General features: G+C 38.2%; 1 protein-coding gene across 1 annotated transcript in view; it reads left to right on the forward strand.

Annotated features, from left to right (window-relative positions):
- Nucleotides 1–20,160, forward strand: part of MYRFL (myelin regulatory factor like) — a gene marked incomplete at its 5' end in the record, with an annotated part of 47,438 nt that overhangs the window by 26,477 nt on the left and 801 nt on the right. The window contains 13 exons of the mRNA XM_082483181.1: nucleotides 96–296; nucleotides 705–813; nucleotides 1,295–1,404; nucleotides 4,938–5,101; nucleotides 5,697–5,760; nucleotides 6,532–6,617; nucleotides 7,398–7,484; nucleotides 7,589–7,640; nucleotides 7,776–7,932; nucleotides 12,691–12,765; nucleotides 15,547–15,634; nucleotides 15,857–15,931; nucleotides 17,991–18,099. Of these exons, the coding sequence (XP_082339307.1) occupies nucleotides 96–296; nucleotides 705–813; nucleotides 1,295–1,404; nucleotides 4,938–5,101; nucleotides 5,697–5,760; nucleotides 6,532–6,617; nucleotides 7,398–7,484; nucleotides 7,589–7,640; nucleotides 7,776–7,932; nucleotides 12,691–12,765; nucleotides 15,547–15,634; nucleotides 15,857–15,931; nucleotides 17,991–18,099 (1,377 nt within the window). The remainder of the gene's footprint in view (nucleotides 1–95; nucleotides 297–704; nucleotides 814–1,294; nucleotides 1,405–4,937; nucleotides 5,102–5,696; nucleotides 5,761–6,531; nucleotides 6,618–7,397; nucleotides 7,485–7,588; nucleotides 7,641–7,775; nucleotides 7,933–12,690; nucleotides 12,766–15,546; nucleotides 15,635–15,856; nucleotides 15,932–17,990; nucleotides 18,100–20,160) is intronic.

Raw genomic sequence — 20,160 nt, forward strand, 5'->3', positions numbered from 1 at the left:
AGATTTGGCATTTCATTTTCCCTGAATTCCTGATGGAATAAGCAATAGTACATCTATGCTATACTGTATCTTTAAACATAATTTTTTTCTTCCAGGCATCTAACCCAGGGCAGTTTGAGAATGACAGTGATGTACTGTGGCAGCGAGGACATGTTCCAGAGACGATAGTCTATCATGGTCGAGTAGGAATTAACACAGATGCACCAGACGAAGCACTGGTTGTCTGCGGCAATGCAAAAGTTATGGGCAGAGTCATGCACCCATCTGACAGCCGAGCAAAACAGAATATCCGGGAGGTGAGGGCTGTGCAGTATTTAGGGCATTTACGTTTGCACCACAGCACATGTGTGGATCATTGTTCTGACATGCAAAGCAGCTTCCTTATCCTGGGTGTGCTGAAATGCTGGCCTGAAGAAATCGGTGTACTGCTGTGCTCTTTAGAGCCACCGCCTATAGACTTTGGAAGAGGCTGTCCATAGAAGCTGGAGATATCTATGTAAATGGGAGTTGTCAGAATGAAGAGTAGCTGGCAATACAAATACAAATAACACTCTGTTAATGGGGAATGGGAAAATTGTCCATGTTTTTTGATGCAAAGATCGGCCAAGTGGCCATGTCAGGCTTGTTGCTATCTCACTGAAGTCCTAGATGCCATGACCACTCTCAATGTTTCAACATATGAATCTTGGTATTTGTCCAACTAGGTCGATACGAATGAGCAGTTGAGAAGAATAACACAAATGAGGCTGGTGGAGTATGACTATAAGCCTGAATTTGCATCTGTTATGGGAATAAAAAATACCCACGAAACAGGTATTCAGTCAGCTATGTTCCCATTTTTCATTAATTTCCACTGTTGTTCATTGTACTATAGTGCCTTTTAACACCCTGCTATTTCGTCCTCATTTCTTAGGATACTACAATTGCACACTTTTCTGTGTTTCTCTTCTGATATAAAAATGCTAATATTAAGTATTTCTGGTAATTTTCCAACTTCTGTTTCAATTTTTAAAGGTAGAAGGTTATTTTTTACAGAGTTTTAATGAAAATGAAGTACGTGATCACAAACAATTTTGTTCTTATTGCAGAGATATAGGAATTCTAAAAATTTCTGCTTGTTTTCTGTGGAATGGGGAAAAAAAAAAGTGAAATCCTGGATTTTTCTACCACAGAGAAATTCTAGATCATGTTTGGCCCTACCTGTAGCTTTTAGGATGGTCAACTCAAAGTACACAACCATGGTCAACAATATTCCACTGTTTCCTGACTTTAGTTTATGTTATCTTATGAACAGGCATAATAGCCCAGGAAGTAAAGGAGCTTTTGCCTGAAGCTGTTAGAGAAGTTGGAGATGTTTCTTGTAATGATGGAGAAAAAATAGAAAACTTCCTCATGGTTGACAAGGTATGGTCTTGCGAGAGAAAGTGGGTATGTGTATTTAGACTGTTCCTTTCATCTGTGGAGCTATAAACACACACATGTTTTATACAAAGCTGTAGGCCTCCACATGTATTTACAAAAATAGCGTTTGGCAAATCATTCAGAAAAACTGAACCACCAGGTGTTAGTAAATGGCTGAATCTTTTAACGACAAAAAGTATTTACATTAAAATCTCGTCATAATAATAAATAAACATACAATAAAAGAGAAAAGAAAAAACCCCTAACTACTGAATAGAGGTGGATAGCAATTTCATAGCATTGGTCCAACGAGTGGGATTCCAAAATGTTCTTTTGTGTTTAAGTGTTTAATTAAGTGCTCTAGAAGTGAATTAAGCAATGATGGCATTCTATTTGTTAAATAAAAACTTCCTTAATTTAATCCTGGTATAATCACTTCATACCAAATACAAATGCTAACTCTCTGTCCTCTGTGGGAAGGTTTTTTCGGCCATCTGAAATCTTTATTATAGCTTCAAAATCATATATTATAATGTTTATGGCACACAAAGTAATTACCATGCCCATAGGTTGGAAACAATGCCTTAGTCTGTTGTCCTGTGCTCTCTTCCCCTACTTTTGCTGTAGAAATAGAACTGGAAGGGACTGTCAGTCACAGAGTCCAGTCACACATGACTGCAGACAGCTCTTGTCCACAACATTGCTCAGAGCGGCCCCTCTGTTGTGCGCTGGTTCACTGCAGGTCAAGGACCACTTCCCAGGTGGTTTTTTTTCCCCGCTTACAGCTGATAATGGGAAGAGGGAGGTTTTACAGATTGGAAACCTTGTTTGTCTGGATGATGTCATTAGCACGATCCTGTGTTCATGATAATCATGCATTCTTTCATTATTCTATAGAAAACACAAGTTTACACCATGAAAGTTGGAGAAAATATCTATAAAAATACTGTCTTGTAAAAGACAACTTGTCACTTGTCTTTTGATAGGCTACAAATAAGTTAAATTCATAGATTAGATCTCTTAGGCTATATTCCATATAAAGGAATCATAAATTAGACACTTTGAGTAATGCTGTGGAAAGAGCACTTTCTAGAGATACTGTTGAAAATGAGACTTGTAGAAAATTTGCTATATTTGGTCATGGTTCCAGCCTGTAGCTGATTTCTAGATGCTCATAGAAGAGCAGTGGTGTCAAATAGTGACACCAGGTTAGTTTTGCCCTTTAGCCCTTCCTGTTACATTGTGTGGCAGCTGCATTTGCATTTTTGAGCCCCCACAAAACTGCTTTGGGGTAGTCAATTTTTTTTCTGGCAAAACTTTTAGGTTGGACAATTGAGCATTTGAATTAGTGGAAAAAAATGCTACAAAATTTACCTAATGGAAATATCGCTTTTTGCTGAAACACCACACAAAACGCTGTCTGTAACAGTGCCTCACAGCACTGCTGTTTGAGCCCATCGTCTTCACTTTCTCCTCTGTAGCTTGGATCTCTGGACAGTGCTTACCAGGATGTGCTCCAGGGATGCGACCTAGCAAAGGGAGAAAGTCTGCTGCACCCTGCAGGGTGGTGTGGATGTGGCCCAAGCAGGAATGACTTGTTACAGCAATGGCTTATTTCCTGCTTAGCTTTTTTGTGACTAATTGGCTAGGTCTGAGATCACTTCACAAACACTTGGACGTTGTTTTAATACAGCTAGGTAGATTACTGCAGTGCAGTCTGTGCTTTCTCCTCTTTCTCCAAACACCTGTGGCAGTCTGGGAATGATATTCTCTGACATTCTGTGACCGTTGGGGAGACAGGGGCAGGAGACATCTCTGTCTAACAGTTTAAGATGTATATCGAATTCAGATCTTTGGGACACCTGATGTCGCAGGTGGAATATCTGCTCTAAATATCTGGAGCTCCCAACTCCAGAATAGCTCGGCAGCTTGAGTAGTAAAATGGACAGTGCTTCATATCTTCTCTTTCAATTAGGCAGGTGATGAGGCCTTGAACTTTGTTACCTCACGTTCCAAGTTTGGTTCCAGATAAGCACAATATTGGCTGGTTTGGTTGCGTCTCTTTGTCAGTTACCTGTTTGGAGCTGTTGAACTCTGTAAAATTAATTGATTGCATTACATGTTTGAACTAGGCTCTGCTACTTTCTAGAGAAATGTCTCAACTGTGTGGAAATTTGCTATTTTGGGGTAAGAATCTTTCTTCTCAGTCGCACTGTGCTTCATACTTTGTCATCCGTGAGGCAGTAAAACTCTAATCAGTCCTTTTTTTCCAAAAGAAAGTATTCGTCTATTTTGCCAGATGAGCTAGTTGAATTCATCCAGAAAAGATTCATGCATGATTTGAAGAGAATGGAAAGGGCAGCAGCTACGTATCATTGATATGAGGACTCGTGACCATATAAATGATTTCACAGTTCTAGGTACAGGAGGTTATTTTGAAGTCACTTTTTAGTTAAACAGGCTGTTGGTCTTCTGGCAGTAGAGAAGGTTGCAAGTTACCACCAATATCTGTGCTCTGGTTCTGTTTACACAAAATACTGTCTTTGTGGAATGCAGTCACCTTTAAAAGAAAGGTGTGCATGGCATTTACAACATGAAAGGCAGAACTCTGCTTTTGCCTTACTTCTGCATGGCTTGACTAGACCAGAACACTTAGCAACATTAACTGCGGTAATAACTTCATCCAAGGTTTAATGGCATCAGCCTGGTTGTGCATTAGTATGAGAAAGCTGTTCTTTCAAACACAGCAAAGAAAGAATGTTGTTACCATGCTTCTGCAGTGGATCAGTAACCATTTTTGGCTCAGAAATGGATAAAATACTACCTGGATGGCTGTACTGAGGGCGTCTCCAGCAGCAGATTGATACCTAAATGATAAGCAGGGGGCAGAAGAATATAAGGCTTTTCCTGGGTAAAGTATTCAGATGGAGTAAATTGAGGATGTCTGAACTGTGTTAGTTGCAGACCTGATGATGGTGTTAGAACTCACAGGACTGCTGTAAGAGGCTGGAGAGGTTGAAGGGGAGAACAAAATATCGTGCCATATTGACCTCTGGTTTGGGTCTTTCCCTGTCTCACTGATTTCTGTGTGGTCCACATTATATGTACAACACAGATAGCAACTCTAGCTTGTCTGAGCCAGGTTAGGCAATCCTGTAGGTAGATAGTTGGATGTAGATTTTGCTAAGGGATTCTGAAATCTGTGTTCAGCTGCAGCACTGCAAATCAAACAGTAGATGCCTGTTGTGACAGTGTTAAGGCTTAAAATTCAATTCTTGGACTACAAAGCTGTTTAGCTTCTTCAAATTTTTATGCAAGTCCTCATTTTTAATTTACTGCAAATTGAACATAAGCAATTTTTACAATCTAGCAAAAGGGTTTCGTAGTCATGTGTCCCATTTACAGGGTCATAACTTGTGTTTGCATTGTAAATATTCAATGTATCCTTACGTAGGTGAATTCTAGACTCATTACTGCTTGTTACGTCTGATTGATGAATACACTGTATCTACTTTTGTCATTGTTTTGCTTCTCAGGATCAGATCTTCATGGAGAATGTTGGTGCTGTAAAGCAGCTTTGTAAACTAACCAACAATCTTGAAGTCAGAATAGAAGAATTGGAACAGTGGAATAGGAAACTGGCCAGGCTGAAACGGATGAGCAGTTTAAAGTCTACAGTCAGTGAAGAGAGCAAAGTCAGGTACCTCTATCTGGAATGTTTTCTAATAGTTGTCACAGAAATTGGTAAAGCAATCTCTGTGGTAGAAGTGAAAACTGATTTTGCTTGACAGTGGAGTTCAGCTCATTTCCAGCATTTAAGTTGTGCAAAAAATGCAAATTTCTCATATTTTTTAACTCACTGACAAAATTAATATTTGAAATGGCTGTTAAATTGCAGTCATTTTTGTAATCACTTCAGCTGGATAAAGCAAGGGTAGATTATGTCCAGTTACAGCCCTGGAGCTTGGAAATTGCTGCTAAGAGAAATCTGCCAAGCTGCTTCTGCAAGAAAGAATCTTCATTAGTGCTTCAGTGGAAGTGATGAGCATTTCCTATTTCTAACCCATTTCCCCAAGTTTTCTTTGAAATCAAATGTAGCATTTAATAGCATTCACCTGAATGAGTTAATTGGAGGCCTTTGTTCTTGAAAATTAATCTGATAACACTTTTGCTTTTCTCTATTTAAATGTTAAAATTGCAAAATCAACTGACAGTAACACCCTATTGAAAATGTCCCTTTTTCATTTATTAGTTGCTGAATCATTTGAATATTAAAAGGATTTTGTCTCTTACAGCAGGTATAGTCGAGCTACTAGTCTTTTGCCATCAAATAAATCAGTCCAGCTAACATCCAGCAAGGTGAGTGAAATTAAATAGATGAAATGTGCCTATGAGTGTTTTTGTAAGTGTTGAAATGTTGGTAAAAGCTTTCATGTTTCTAAATATAAAATCAAATTCCTTAGCCAGAGTTATTTAGTGTCATGCTAGGATCTTAAAAACTAACAGTTCTGAGATAGAAAAAATATGAGACACTTCCAATTCTTGCCTATACATTGTGTGTGTGAGAGCAGATCCATGCTGTGTGATGGTGTGAAGGAAGAGACCTCAACAGGAGAGAATTGTTGGGCCTGTAGGTGTGCTTACATGGTGCAGTGCAGCCTTGCACAGAGATGCTCATTTTGGTTTCGAATTCTGCACAGTGGTAATTCTTTCTCAGCTTTTTTCCTTGGACGAGTCTTTCACTGTGGTTTGTAGTTAGCATCTCCTGTAGTTAGCATCTTCTGGCCACTGCTTACGGAATTCTTAATTTGATTTTGAAATACTTCAAGAGTATGAAAAATGGCAGGAAGAAAAGAGAAGGAGCTGTTATTTTTACCCACCCTGTCTTCTTGTGTAATGTTTGTGTCCTCAGACTATCAACAGCGTGCGGAGCACTCACAGTTCTAGGGAGCCTTTCATTACTTAAGTTTTTCTCTTTAGATGTTGACCGCTATATAACGATAACTTGTATGGTTCCTCTGAAAGAAACAAGGTTAACTTCAAGTCAGACTAGTGTAGTATTTCTTAATCTACTGGTAGTAGCTTAGTTATGTGCCACTTTTAATTTAAGTAAACTTTTTTTTTCCCTAGGTTTGTTTGTCAAAGAGGAAAGAGTCTTTCCCCATGAAGATTTTCCGGGTGACTATAATAGCTTTGATTGCTATTATGGCACTATGGTAACAATTAATTATCAACAAGTTGACTTGTTTCTCCCTTCCCCTTTCTACTGATCTAATCAGAAAGAAGATTGCAATTTTTTTCTTCTTCTTACAATTCCTCCTCAAAGAACACAGTGTATTAAAGTTAACAGTGAATATGCCTGGTAATATTGTAAGGTTGAAATTGTTTTAGAAAAGTGAGATACTCATGTGGTGCACACACAGCTAATCTCTGTCTATGTCATACTGTATGGTGCAACTTGAATGCATCTTGGTGGCTTGTGCTACTGGTCCAAAGCTGGACTTGTGAGATTTTGCATGTTTTATGCAATCATTCTGTCCCTGAGTACAATTTCTGATGTACAGGGTGATTCCGTTGTGTGAAATGAAACTGGACTTATTCCCAATGTGGTGGGCAGTCCTGTCACCCTGAAAGTTTAATTTGTGACATCGGACCTGTGGAAAGGAAAGTATGCTCTGGACTTTTGAGATTGCCATTTTCTGTTTCCAGTCCAAAACCCTGTGCTTTACAATCTCTCTGTGAACTGAGTACTTTGAATTGGTGTTGTAATTCTATTTACAATGGAAAACTGACCATACTTTGTGTTGAATTTAGCTGTATACAAGTATCTGACTTAAAACCCATTAAATTCAGTCAAAATTTTTTCCACTAAAGGGGAAGTGATCAATAGTTAATTCTTATATTACTAGATTTGGACAAGGTGCTTTCAAGGTATTATTCATATTATGTTATACAAGAGATGGGTGTAAATCTACAGAATCATTCTCTTTCTACAGTGCTTTGACAATATCAACCCTATATTTACTTAGCGTTCACGACAGACATTTTGAAAAACATCCAATTTACAGGCAAGTAGTTGAATTGTTGTTAATGAATGGAAATTAGTAATAGATTGTGGACCAATCAGTTTTGGTCCATGGCTCTTATGTCCATTTCCTAATTAATTGTTTTTCTTTTTATTCAATAGCAGTACCTCAAGTTCTGTTGTACTTTCTCCCTCTACCACTACAGCAGGTACTGTATCTTTGATCTTTGCTGGTCTGCATACATGTAACAGGCTTTCAATTTCTGTGCTGCTATAAAATTCCAGTAGACACACAGCACTAGTGAGAATTACGTCTTTTTTTTTTTTTTTTTTTCCTTTAGCATTGCAGGGGGAAAGCACAATTTCTCAGAGCACACAACCCATCAGCAGGATCCCTGAAGTGAATTTCTGTGATATTTTGCCTTGTGACAAGGTCTATTGTTGTCCAATTCATCAACAAAAAGTCAAATCTCTGAGTTACGAGAAAACCAATACAAAGGAGAAACGTAAGTTGAAGCATTAATTTCTATTGTTTACCATTTGAATAAACAGTATATGAAGAGTGTGGGGGAAGGGGCAGGAATCTTTAGAGGCAGTTAGCTTCCAAGAAAAGAACCCAATCCAGGGGATGTAAAAAAACTTGATATAACTAATCATCACTTCAGTCAATAAGTTTTTGAAAAATCTGGCTTGGTTACCTTTAAGAGTTCTGGGTCCTAAGATGTTTTGTCAGGTGTCACTGTTCTTCCTGGCCATTCATGGCAAATGACTTCATGTGAAGCAGAAAGTCACTAATTCCTTTAATTAACCTTTGGCTACAGTTGGCCAGGAGTTGATTGGGGGTAGTGGAGGGTGAATTAACAGATGTGAAAAAACCCAAAACACTTAATGGTGTCACAGTGTGGTGACACTACATCTTTCCTGTGGGCAGAGACAGAAATTTGATTGCCGGAAAACATAAAACTTAGAATTAACACTCTGCTTGTTCAGGCAGGGGTTTTGAGTAGACAGATGTTATTTGAAGGCTGAGGTGTATTAAATAAATTACTTTTACTAGAATGAATTGTCTTTCAGATATTGTCTGCTAGATGTTATGTGTGTAATATATGAGTAGGTGTATTGTTTACAACTTTTATATTTATAAGAAAGGTTTTATACGTAAAGGTATGTACAGGTTGTTGGAATCTGTAGTCCTCTTTCCCAGACCTTAACATTATCAGTGTCTAGAAGCAAGTGTTAGTATTACTAAACCCAACATTCATACTCTTCCTCTCTTGGCCTTGGGAACAATTCTTGCACCAACCACAGTTGGCAAGTTGAGGTGAAATTGGGGATGGATCCAGTTCAGCCTCTGAAGTACAAATGTCTACCAGGGCAGGCATTGCTAATTGCTGTGACAGTCTGATCACATGAACTGTTTCAGTGGGGTTCACCCACGTGCCATTCTTTATACTGCAAAGTGCTGTTGTCTGCAGACAAGCTGCATGTAAGTGGTCCTTGTGATTCTTGTGATTAGTGCACAGTAAGCCCTGTGGCAGGTACAGCTCAATACAGTGCTTTCATGAGGTCATACCTAAGTGATTTGTATTGCTCTGATGCCTGAAAGTGTTTATTAATTAATAAAGACATTAATCTCATTTACAAATGAGGGAACTGTAGATGGATGAAAATGAAATATGAAAACCTTCTATCCCCAGCTGGCTGCTTTTGATATTAGGTGGAAAGAGAAGATAAGAATAAACACAAAACATTACCTTCTCAAGGTCTTATGCTCCAAATAGCATTAAGTGTGGATCCAAGAGTGAAAAATCAGCACAGTACACAAGCTACTGAAAGATTTCAGATCTGCACAAGTTTAATGAAGCTGAATGTATCCCCAGATGGAAGGTAACAATGTCAATATGAAATCCAAACAGAAGGAAAACCAACAAGCTGCTTAATGTAGCTGTAGCCGAGATAAATGAAAAGGAAAATGTTTTCAGAACAAAAAGCTGAGTTAAATATGGGGAATAATCAAGATAAACAGTGGGTATTTTAGAATCAGCTGATTAGTCTGGTTCATGGAAAGATAAAACTATTTGAAATTGCAGTTGAATTCAGTACTAGTTTAGGAGTTCATATTTAACAGACCTTTTAATGTTCCACCATGCTATACCTGTATTCTGTGGGTGCAGGCTACTACTGATTGTAGGCTGTATTCTGTGGGTGCAGGCTACTACTCCATTGTAGCTCCTAATCCCTCGCATCTCAGATTTGTTGAGGAGCCGGCTGTTAGGAGTGTTCAAGTAGAAACAAAAGCATTTATAAGCAAGACAAAGTTTATTAAACAAAAATTCAGCACATCTTTATGTTGTCTAGCCTAATGTGGCCTTTTTTTCCTCATACTTCATTTGTCTTAAGAACTGAAGGATTTAGACTTTTGAACTCCTGTTGATTTCAGTGGAACTGAGGAGCCTGAATACCCTTCATTATTTGGGCCTTTTCTGCTCTCTGCTTCCATGCCATTAATGCTTGTTGCTCACCCCTTCATGTTAAGTGTCACTGGTAACCAGTGTCCTTACATTCTTAGTGTGTTGTTTCTCCCTGGTATCTCTACAATAAAAGCTTGGTGAGGGCTCCTGCTGGATTTTGGTCAACTTGGGTCTTTTTAGTCTAGAGAAAAGAAGACTGAGGGGGGGATCTTATTAATGCTTACAAATACTTAAAGGGAGGGTGCCAGGGGGATGGGAACAGTCTTTTTGCAGTGGTGCCCAGTGATAGGACAAGAGGTAATGGGCACAAACTTGAACATAAGAAGTTCCATCTTAACATGAGGAGGAACTTCTTTACTTTGAGGGTGGCAGAGCACTGGAAGAGGCTGCCCAGAGAGGTTGTGGAGTCTCCCACTCGAGACATTCAAAACCCACCTGGCCGCCGTCCTGTGCAACCTGCTGTAGATGACCCTGCTCTGGCCGGGGGGTTGGACTAGATGATTTCCAGAGGTCCCTTCCAACCCTGACCATTCTGTGATTCTGTGATTTGCATTTATTGCCGTCAGATGGTAGTTAATGGATTCACCACCACAAGAAACCCTCAGCAGGTTTCTTCCATACTCCTTATAGAATATTACAACTCACATGAATTAAAACCAGAAAGGCTTGATGGAAAAAAAAAAAAAAAAAGAAAAGGATACCACATTTATTGGATGAGTTTATCTGAATCTTATGTGAAGATTATAGTTGTCTTCACTACGTTCTGGTCATGCTCATATTTTTGTATTTGTTATTGAATTGGATCTTCACACCCCACATGGGCATTTGAGAAAGCTCTCAGAGTTACTGTATGTGACAGAGTGGAAGTTTACCACAATTTATTGAAGGCTGCTGCAGTGTTTTTTGGTGGTTCCTGGAGTTCTCAATTGGCAACTTCAGCTCCAAATAAAAATAACTTTAGGGTCCCGCTTTTTACATTTCATTTGGATTGCATCAGCTTAAAGGACAATGAAATAGTAATCTTATGAAGAATAAAAAGCCAAGTAAAAATATTTTTCTATACTGGTTACGACTCAGTTTAAATAGTTGAAATCTTAGTGAAGTAAATCTGTCTTCATCCTCGTTTTTATGCAAATTTCTTATAGCCACTTAATGCTTTCTTGTCAAAGAATCGCAGTATTAAATGTTTAGTAATTCAGAGTATGTAATAAATATTCCTGCCAACACGTGCACAGCTGAACTATTGTATTTTCGGGGAGAACATCTTTCAGTGAGCGATGTCTTACCTTTACCGGGGGATATAGGTTTTCCTACAGAATAGTTCTCTGTTAATGAAAATGTAAAAAGGCAGGGAACGTTTAATGTATTGCTAACGTATCTAGACTATGTAGAGAAAACAGAAGAATGTGAAAGGAAGATGTGACAACTAGTTTGTAAATTAAAAGAAAGAGAAAATGAATAGCTCTTTTTTAGATCTGCCCCAGGACCTACTGTACATTTATAACTGATTGCACGTGTTCAGTAGCCATTTTTCTAGGTGTGTGGCAGCAGATCACAGTGCAGCAGATGACAACTAAATGCAACAGTTACCACCTAAGTTGGCAGAACTGGCAAATCTGTATGATGAGCAAGTAAACAGAATATGGATTCAAGGAATAACGTGCAGCAGTATCACAGATTCATATCAAAACACAAAAATTATGGAAATTCCAGAGATGATTTTGTATTACATTGCTTCTGGGTCCTTAGATTCCAGTTGTTGATGTTGTTCCATGCTCTCAGTCACCTACTAGCATGAGGAAAGTCTGAATTTTTGTATTTCCCAATACTGAAATGAAAACCAGAATCTGGAATGAATAATTAAACAGTAAGGTCGATCCAGCTTTCTTGTTTCAATATCAGTGAAATGATGCATTTTCATCCTTCCTTTTGTAAAAAAATTTTATACAATGAAGCAGTGAATTCCGTTCTAAACAGACATTTTGAAATCAGAATGTTTCCTTCGGAAAATGTGGGAATGGAGCATTTTGGTATTCTAGAAATACGTGATTCCTTTTTTCCCAGATGAAATGGTATTTGATGAAGCATGTTAGTTCAGGCAAGATCAACATTTCTCAGTGCCAATTTATTGGTAACATGTCTCTGGACAGATTCTTGGCTGATAATTAGAGTAAAAGCGCAGGAATAGCTTTAAATTAATTCCCATGGGCTCGAAGGGCCTTTTGCCTTCCCCAGGTTGTACAATGTGATGATTGTTCAAACATCTTTTAAAGTTCACTTTTGTAGAGAAATGCTGAGAAAATTAATAGTTAAAAAAAAATCATCAGTTTATATTTCCCAGCCTAGTTCAATGTTTGAAATTACAGAGGTGACATCAGTGAACATGGTAATCATGTTGTTAGAGCTGTGTATTAGTTTCTTTAATTTGGTGACTCAACCTTCTCTCTCTGAAGTACTGTATCTGATGTGGGTCAGCCCTCAGTATCTTATATCTCACATTCAAAAAGCTAAGTTGTTCCCCTGGCCTATGTTTGCGTGGCAGATGCCTATTTATTAATTTTCTCACTAATAATAAAGATGTGGCTTTATGATCAGATTTGTGCTGACTTCTTTTGACAATATATATTGTCTTCTGAATAAAGGTGCTTTGTATTTTAAGCGTTTCTCTTGTGGTTATGCATGCCTTTATCAAAGAGATAATTAACAAAACATCTTCTGATGTTCTATTAATATTTTGCTGCTACAACTGTGCAAGGCTAATTTGAGGACATTTGTACATACATCCTTTCACAGGAAACAGAAGTAACATGTTACCTGAAAGAAATCCGGTCAAAAAATCTAACAGCAGACCTGACCTTGGAAATGACTGTAAGTCTCATATTTTTTAAAAAAAACTGTTGAAATGTATAATTGTGTAGCTTTGAAAAGCTACCTTTAGTCTTGGAATTCTGCTGCTGGAATTTAGAGAAGTTTCATTTGTAACTGGTCATTATAGAAAATTAGCACTTAAGAATCTATTAAATAAAGAATCTATTAAATACCTGTGATCCACTGTAATTTTCTTGTAATTTCAATTTACTCTTACATCTTCATTAGATTTTTATAGAGATTCTGGCTGCCCTCTCTAGAGAGTTCTTAGACTTGGCTTCAGGTGCAATAAAAGGACAAGTGACATTTTCCTTGACAGGGGCTGAAATACTGAATTGCTGAATACTCAACACTGCTAACCCTTATACAGCAAAATGCTTAAGCATATGAGTGTGTTATTTGTGTGCACGAAATGCATGATGCAGTGTAAAGGAAGTGTTTGGGGTTTGGCCCAGTTGACCTAATGGATTAAAAATGTCAGCTGCTGAAAGAGGCCATCTCTGCCTTAGGATCCTGACACTGCCTGCATCAGTGGAGATGAAATGAGCTTCATTGACACAGGACATTTGGCTTGATTTCAGGCTCCCCTTTTAGTGACCATGCACTGCTGTCAGAGCCAGTCTAGGCTGAAAATATTGATTCTTTTCCATGAAGATGAGTATCTGCTGATTACATATGTTGTAATGGTATGCTCTGGCATTCATTCAGTATGACCAAGATTATGCCACATCTTTTCTGTTTATGTGGATGCTCTGTTTTAAAGTCTGTTTTGTTTTTTTTTTTTTTTTTTTTTTTAATAAATGTTTGATTAAAGATTAGACAATATTTGGATGTTAAAACATTTATACACTGGCATGCACTTCAAGCGAGTTGCTACCCAGTGCCATGTGAGGAAGAGAACGTAGGTTCTGCCTGTTGCCTGGTATGCCCCAGTGGGATGACCTGGGAAAAATCATTCCCCTTCTGATTTTTTTTTACACGGCTACACACTTCAGAAAAGACCTCTGTGGCTTTACTATGATACATGTTGTAATGAGATGCTGTGTCAGAGGGAAATGCTCTGTGCTACTTTGAGATGAACATGTTCAATTTCCCTCTGTCACTTAAGCATATGTGTGGATATTTGCATGCTGAAAGTTAAGTATATACTACCACACGGATGTTTTATAATCAGAGCACAGGTCAGCCTATAACTGTAAACAGTAAACTGCAAAGTTTCTTTGCAAAGCAGGGAGCTGTTGCTGTAGAACAGAGGAACAGAAACACAAAAACAGTGCCCACAGTGCAATGTGCAGAGCAGACTGAGGCCTGCTGAACCAGGTCGTCCTTATGCTTTCTGCACCACATTGCAAGACTTAAAATCGGCAGCTTGATGTAGGCAACAGCTGGAGTCTGGCTCTCTGCTGATGGCTCAGATGCTGCCTTCCCACCTGGGCTTTCCCCAAGCCATTGGCAGTGTGAGCCTAGGTCCACTTGGGGAGATTAAACCTGATCAGCCCTTTCTGTTTGAGGCCCTCCACAGTTCAGACTAAGGCGGGCTGGTTTAGGGGTCTGAGATGTTGCAGGTCCTCCTGTATTCAGAAGGAATTAGCTTTTCAGGATGCAGCTGAATGCTGTGGTTGCTAGGCCAGTTGTGAAAGCAGAAGCTGTTCTGCTGTGTTAGCACACTGGTTCTTGCTGCCTGACTCTCTGCAGGGTTAATCTGCCTCAAGGAAGAGCCATAACTGGCCACCTTAGGGAACATCTGCACGGCATAGAGATGCTGGCCCAAGGTATCACAGGAAGTCTGTAGCAAATGGGGGAACCTAATCCAGCCTAGTTAGGGACATAATCACTTTGGTCACCAGTTACTTTCCTCATCTTTCCTGGTAATCAGTACAGCAGCTATGGTTTGAGGTTGTTTTTTCCCCCAGAAACTAGTTTTTCAGTTATTAGTGTCTTGATATCTAACTGCATTGTGTGCTGCCCTGAAACATATTTTACATGTGCGTACGTATAAATACAATGTATATACATCTGTTTATACATAAGATGTTGAGCTAATTCTAAAATACAAATGTTTATAGAGTTTTTATTCCATATTCCCATTCCTCAGACTGTAAACTTCCTCCAAGTTCAGGATGCAAGTGTTCAGAAGATATCGATATAGTATCCTGTTACCACTGTTTTCAGTTGTTCCTATCGCGACGGTTTACTTAGGATCAAAGTGCATATATGTTTTTGGTTAGATGAGTATATTTTATTCATATTTCCTGGTATTCATATATGTAGAATATTACAAAACTCTAAGTTCTTGCAAGTTCAAGGCAGCGTTTTATGAAGAAATTATATTTATTAGAGTTAGGTAGTTTCCATGCACATAGGATTAGAAACAAGTTTTGTTGCATTCCAGATTATTTCTCTCAGCAAAGATATTGTTTTTCAAATTAAAGCATGAGCATGGTTTCTAGTACGTGAAAATGAACATTGGAATGTTTGTATCCTACTTGGATTACCATCAAAATAGCCTTCAATGTCTGCCCAAAATATAATGTTACAATATTAGGTGCTTGCCCGGGATATATTGTACTTGTAAATCGAACAAGGATCTTATCTCCCCTGTAATGGCAGAATGAAGGTAATCACCAAAGGCTTTTTACTGAGCACTAATTTAGACCTGTAGCAACTCCTGTAGTAGCAAGGAAGGGGGTAGATGTCACTGTATTAACTGCAATTTTATTATGCTTTTATCTAAGATCTCTGAAATAATCAAGAAGACAATGTTATTCTTAATATTTTTAGGGATCGATACAACTATCAGTTCCATACAGATTTTGGAAACTCAGCAGAGCATTGACAATCGCTATTGTAGTAAAAATCTACAGTGCAGGTAGGTAAATTGTTTTATTATGCTTTATTATGGTGGAATAGAATACCAGTAATGTGGCATGGCTACTCGGCTGGCTCCGTCTCACAGTTGTTTCCTCTAAAGTGCAGGAGCGTTCTCTACCTTTCATATTTTTTTCTTTTTAAAATTAAATGCAATTTCCATGTTTTTGCAAAGATAGTACCTATCTCAAAATCTTATGTGCATTAATGCCACCTTTTTCAGGTCTGGAAATTACAGCTATGTTATTCCTGTTAACAAATATACACCCATGGATGTAGAAATCTCACTGGAAATAAAGTAAGTGCAATTAAAGATAATACATACATAACAAGACAGTGGTTCATCTTTTTATAGTAATTCTTGCCTGATTTCTATTGTGACACTAATTTGTCCCTATTCAAAGGAGTGGGACAAATCTATGCACAACTAAGTTCTTAATGTAGCCCTTTGGGTAGATCCTTTGCTGTAGCATAGGCCCAATACTGCTCTCAACCCAATGACAATTTCACCCGTTAATGCAGATATTAAAACCCAGTAGTCTTAAGGTTCAGTTTAGTAATAATTTGAGCAGACACGTATGCATATATTAGCAGGATTGTGACCTGTAGACTAGGGATTTGAGGCTTTTTGGTATGGAGAAATATTATTAGGAACATATATCTATAACTGCACAGAGCAACTTTTTTGGCATGTTGTGCCAAGCTCTGTAAAAGGGGATTTTTGTGCAAGAACCTCTGGTAATGCATAAAATTGTGACTTACAGTGGGAATAAGCAGCAAACTTACTCCTCCCAGCAAGTATTTTCTCCTCAAATAAAAGTCTATCTCCATTGTGTTCTCCCAGAAATAACAAGCCCTTTCTTTTGGGGTTCTTCTCTGAGAAAGGCCAGTGATAGCCAGAACAGCTGCCAAGCACTCTGCTTGATGTCACTTCGTGACTCCAGTCTCTCCCAGAAAGGGCTCTGTGAAGTTATGGTCTTTAGGTCCTATGTTTTGATCTTGAATAATATCCTTGTAAACATTCGCCTTTTTCAGATAAGAGAAAATATAACAGTACTCCTGAAGTGCCTGCTTGTTTTCTACAGCCACTGAAAATTTGTCCTTTAAGTGAATGCCAATATAAACTAATAATGCAACCCTCCCATGTAGGGATTAATACATCATCCTCAGAGTTTCACTGTAGCAGATGCTGAATTTATTTTGCATATTGGTTTGGTTTGGAGGGAGAGGGATTTTCAATATATACCTTTGCTATAAACTTTCACTAAACAAGACTGAAAACTTAACCCAAAATGCTTAAGAAAACCCAAATATGTTTGGATTACTGCTATGTCCAAATATTGTATGATGTTGTAGCTACTTCAAAACTTTGGAAAACTTTTATGCCTGCTGAATAAAATCAAATAAAATCAACACACACTACTGGCAGCCGTGTAGGACACAGAAACTGCCATATATAACTTATACGCTTTAAAATTGGTGTTTCTTAAATATCTTGTTAAGGTTTGAAAGCACATTTTGCTGGGGGTGCTTCACTTTTCCCCACAGCATAAGCTGTAAATATTGATGTCACCTTTTCCCCACCTTCTGCTTTCATTTTGTCTGCTAGCCATTGCCATATCTGAGTTCCTTTGGATCTCCGAGTCATTTTTGTTTGTTTATACTCTTCCTAGCTTAACAGATGGCTTTTCTGAGAAGCGCTGGAAACTCACTCTAGGGATAGTTTGCAGAAGAAATGACCACGGGGCCTTTGCTGTTGAAGAATTCTGAATGAGATTTTGTTTACCACTGCCTTCCCAGACAAAGTCTGGGATATTTTTACTTCTTTTTTAATTCTATATTTGCATGGGTACAGTAGCAAGTGGGAGTTATTTATATAGGTTCCTGGTTTAAGTCTTATTATAGGTTTGTCTTCCATAAAATTGATGTTATGTTTAGATGCCCAGGTGCCTTCTGGCACAGGTTCATTATGCCTATGCATGATGTAAGCCATACAACTCCAGCATGTAATGACCATTAATTTGTATAAAAAGTTATATACAATAGCTTTTGGTATGAATACCCTTGAGGTTTGAGGAAGTTTAGTGTACGTTTCTATATTTATCTTACTAACTGTAAGGATAACCCAGGTTTCCAAATGCAATACACCCTCCATTTGTGGGAGGAAAGGGAGAAGATGAGAGGTTGGTGGCTTAGGTTTATCTCCTTCATATTAACCAGTGAAGTAAGCTCCTCTGCTTTATTTCTCCACAATTCAATTTGGATCTTTTTGCCTTGTATGTATTTTGTATTTATATATGCAATCCTCCTATTTAAGAGCAGTCTGATAGATCCGTATTTTTCTCTGTTTCTTGAAGCACCACAGAACCATTGATTATATTTCTCTGCAAAGTCACATTTGGAAATTATTGCTCCCGTTATTCTTCAAGCCAAAACAGTAGGAAGGATTTCCTAGAAACCACACAGGTAAGATTTTTGCAGCAATACTCTGGCTTGTGGGGATCATTTTTATATACTGCCCAGCACATGGCTCTTTTTTCTTCTCTCACATTAAAGGTACTGTGCAAAACTGAAAAATAAATTGAGCTTTATGTAGGAAAAAGATGTTCATTTTTCTGATAGTTTTGGTGGTTGAAGCCATACAGAGCTGAAATAATTTGTGATTAGCTTTAACCTCCCCTTTCTCTCCAAAGTGGTGTTCCCTTCTACTAGCTCTGTTTGCTTTTCATAAAAGCAACAGAGTCTCATAAGTAAGACGTCACAATCCCTCGAATGATGCTCTTGATTCAAGTGACGTGTGGATGCATTCTGGAGTACAGGGAGATATGGAAGGTGGAAAAAACTTGTTATAATACCTAGTTCTGCTGAATAGCCTTATACACCACTGTTTGTAAGGAATGAATGAAGAAATAAGAGACCATGAAGATCTTCAGCTCCAGAGTGTGGAAAGGAAGGTAGCTCATGCTAGCTAGTCACCTTGGCCTTGTTAATAGTGTATTTTTGGGCACTTGAAAAAAAAGGATAGTCCGTTAGAACCTGACATATAAAATTAATGGCTGTCATATTCTGATCTTGATTCAGGTAGTAGAAATCCAAATGGTACTTTGAGTCTGCCCATCATAGCTGGCTTTGGGATAACTGTAATGAGATGCAACCTTTTTGTAGGAGTCAGTTTTCTGCTGATTTTCTGCTGAATTTTATAAAAATCTATCTAGTGTCTCTCTAGAAGGACAGTTTTGAGTCTACTTCAGCCTAACTCACCACTATATATATATATATATAAAAACTCCAGAGATACTGAAGAAATAGGAGTACTTTTCACTCAGGGCCTTAGGAGACAGTCTTCCAAACTCTCGTCTACTCTACTGTTTCCATTATTGTCTTGTGGCTAGCGAATTCCAGTTTTTAAGTCTTGAATTCACTGGAAACAGTGGTAGTATTCCCCTTTGTTTCTGTGTGAACAGGAGTTTACCAATAAATCTCTCAAGGGAAAGTTCTTTGTTGTAAAAGCAAAAATTGTGTACAAGTCATTCTCTGGACTGCCTCAATGGGAATAAAAGCTGTTAAACCATGTTTGCTTTTCCCAGTAAAAAAATATTTAGAGACCGGATCTTGCAAACTTTTGCAGATTAGCTCGAAATGTAAGACTTCTTCAAGGCCTCAATGTGTGCACAGTGATAGGAAATGTTTATTCCAGCTAAAACAGTGGGAAAGACAGAAGCAAGGGTAGTAGCATTTCTGATCACACTGCAGGAGAAACCTCCCTGAAGTTGGAAGTAATTTCAGAGTCTTCTTTAGATTTCTGATCTGTGGTGCTATATATGATATATTCTTAATTGATTTTAAGTTACTTTTTTGGTGGTTTGTCAAATTAGAGCACATGGGATACCCCCACCTGTAAGCTGACTTTCAGATCAAATTTTCAAGCGTCTTTGCAAAAAATTACAGGCTTCTCTGCAACTGCTGCAAAGACATCAGACAACAAAATTGTCCAAGTTTTGACCTGTCTGCTGTAATTCCAGCAGACTTGAAATTAAATCAGACCCAGAGAGTTTTGAAAGGCAGAAATATCCTTGAAGCTTACTGCCAAAACTGGTCAAAGAGATTTCCTGTGTCAACCTGAAATCCACATCAAAAGACTAAAGCTAACTAGCCTCCAGCAGCAGTGAGCATTCAGGTTTGATGTGACTCAGAATAGAAATGCTGCCTAGTTGAAGAGTTTTTTTTTTTTTTAAGAGGGTTTTCCTAGGTACTGGGAGGCTTACTCCCTGCCAAAGGGCAGGACAGTAATCATTTGGACTCAGCAGTCTCACATAAGTTGTATCATGTGAACGTACCATCTCCAACAGAGAGAATGTGTCAGAAAGTGAAGGGAGGAGGGAAAGATGAAGGACTTGAGACACTAGAAATTGTTGAAATAAATGTTACCATGGATCATTAGGTTAAAAAGAGGTGAGGGTTGAATTTTATTTTATTCAATGTAGCATAAACGTTTCAGATACAAAATGTGTTATTTCATTTGTACAT

This window comes from Vanellus vanellus, assembly GCF_965231255.1.
Source record: "Vanellus vanellus genome assembly, chromosome: 1".
Taxonomy (NCBI): domain Eukaryota; kingdom Metazoa; phylum Chordata; class Aves; order Charadriiformes; family Charadriidae; genus Vanellus; species Vanellus vanellus.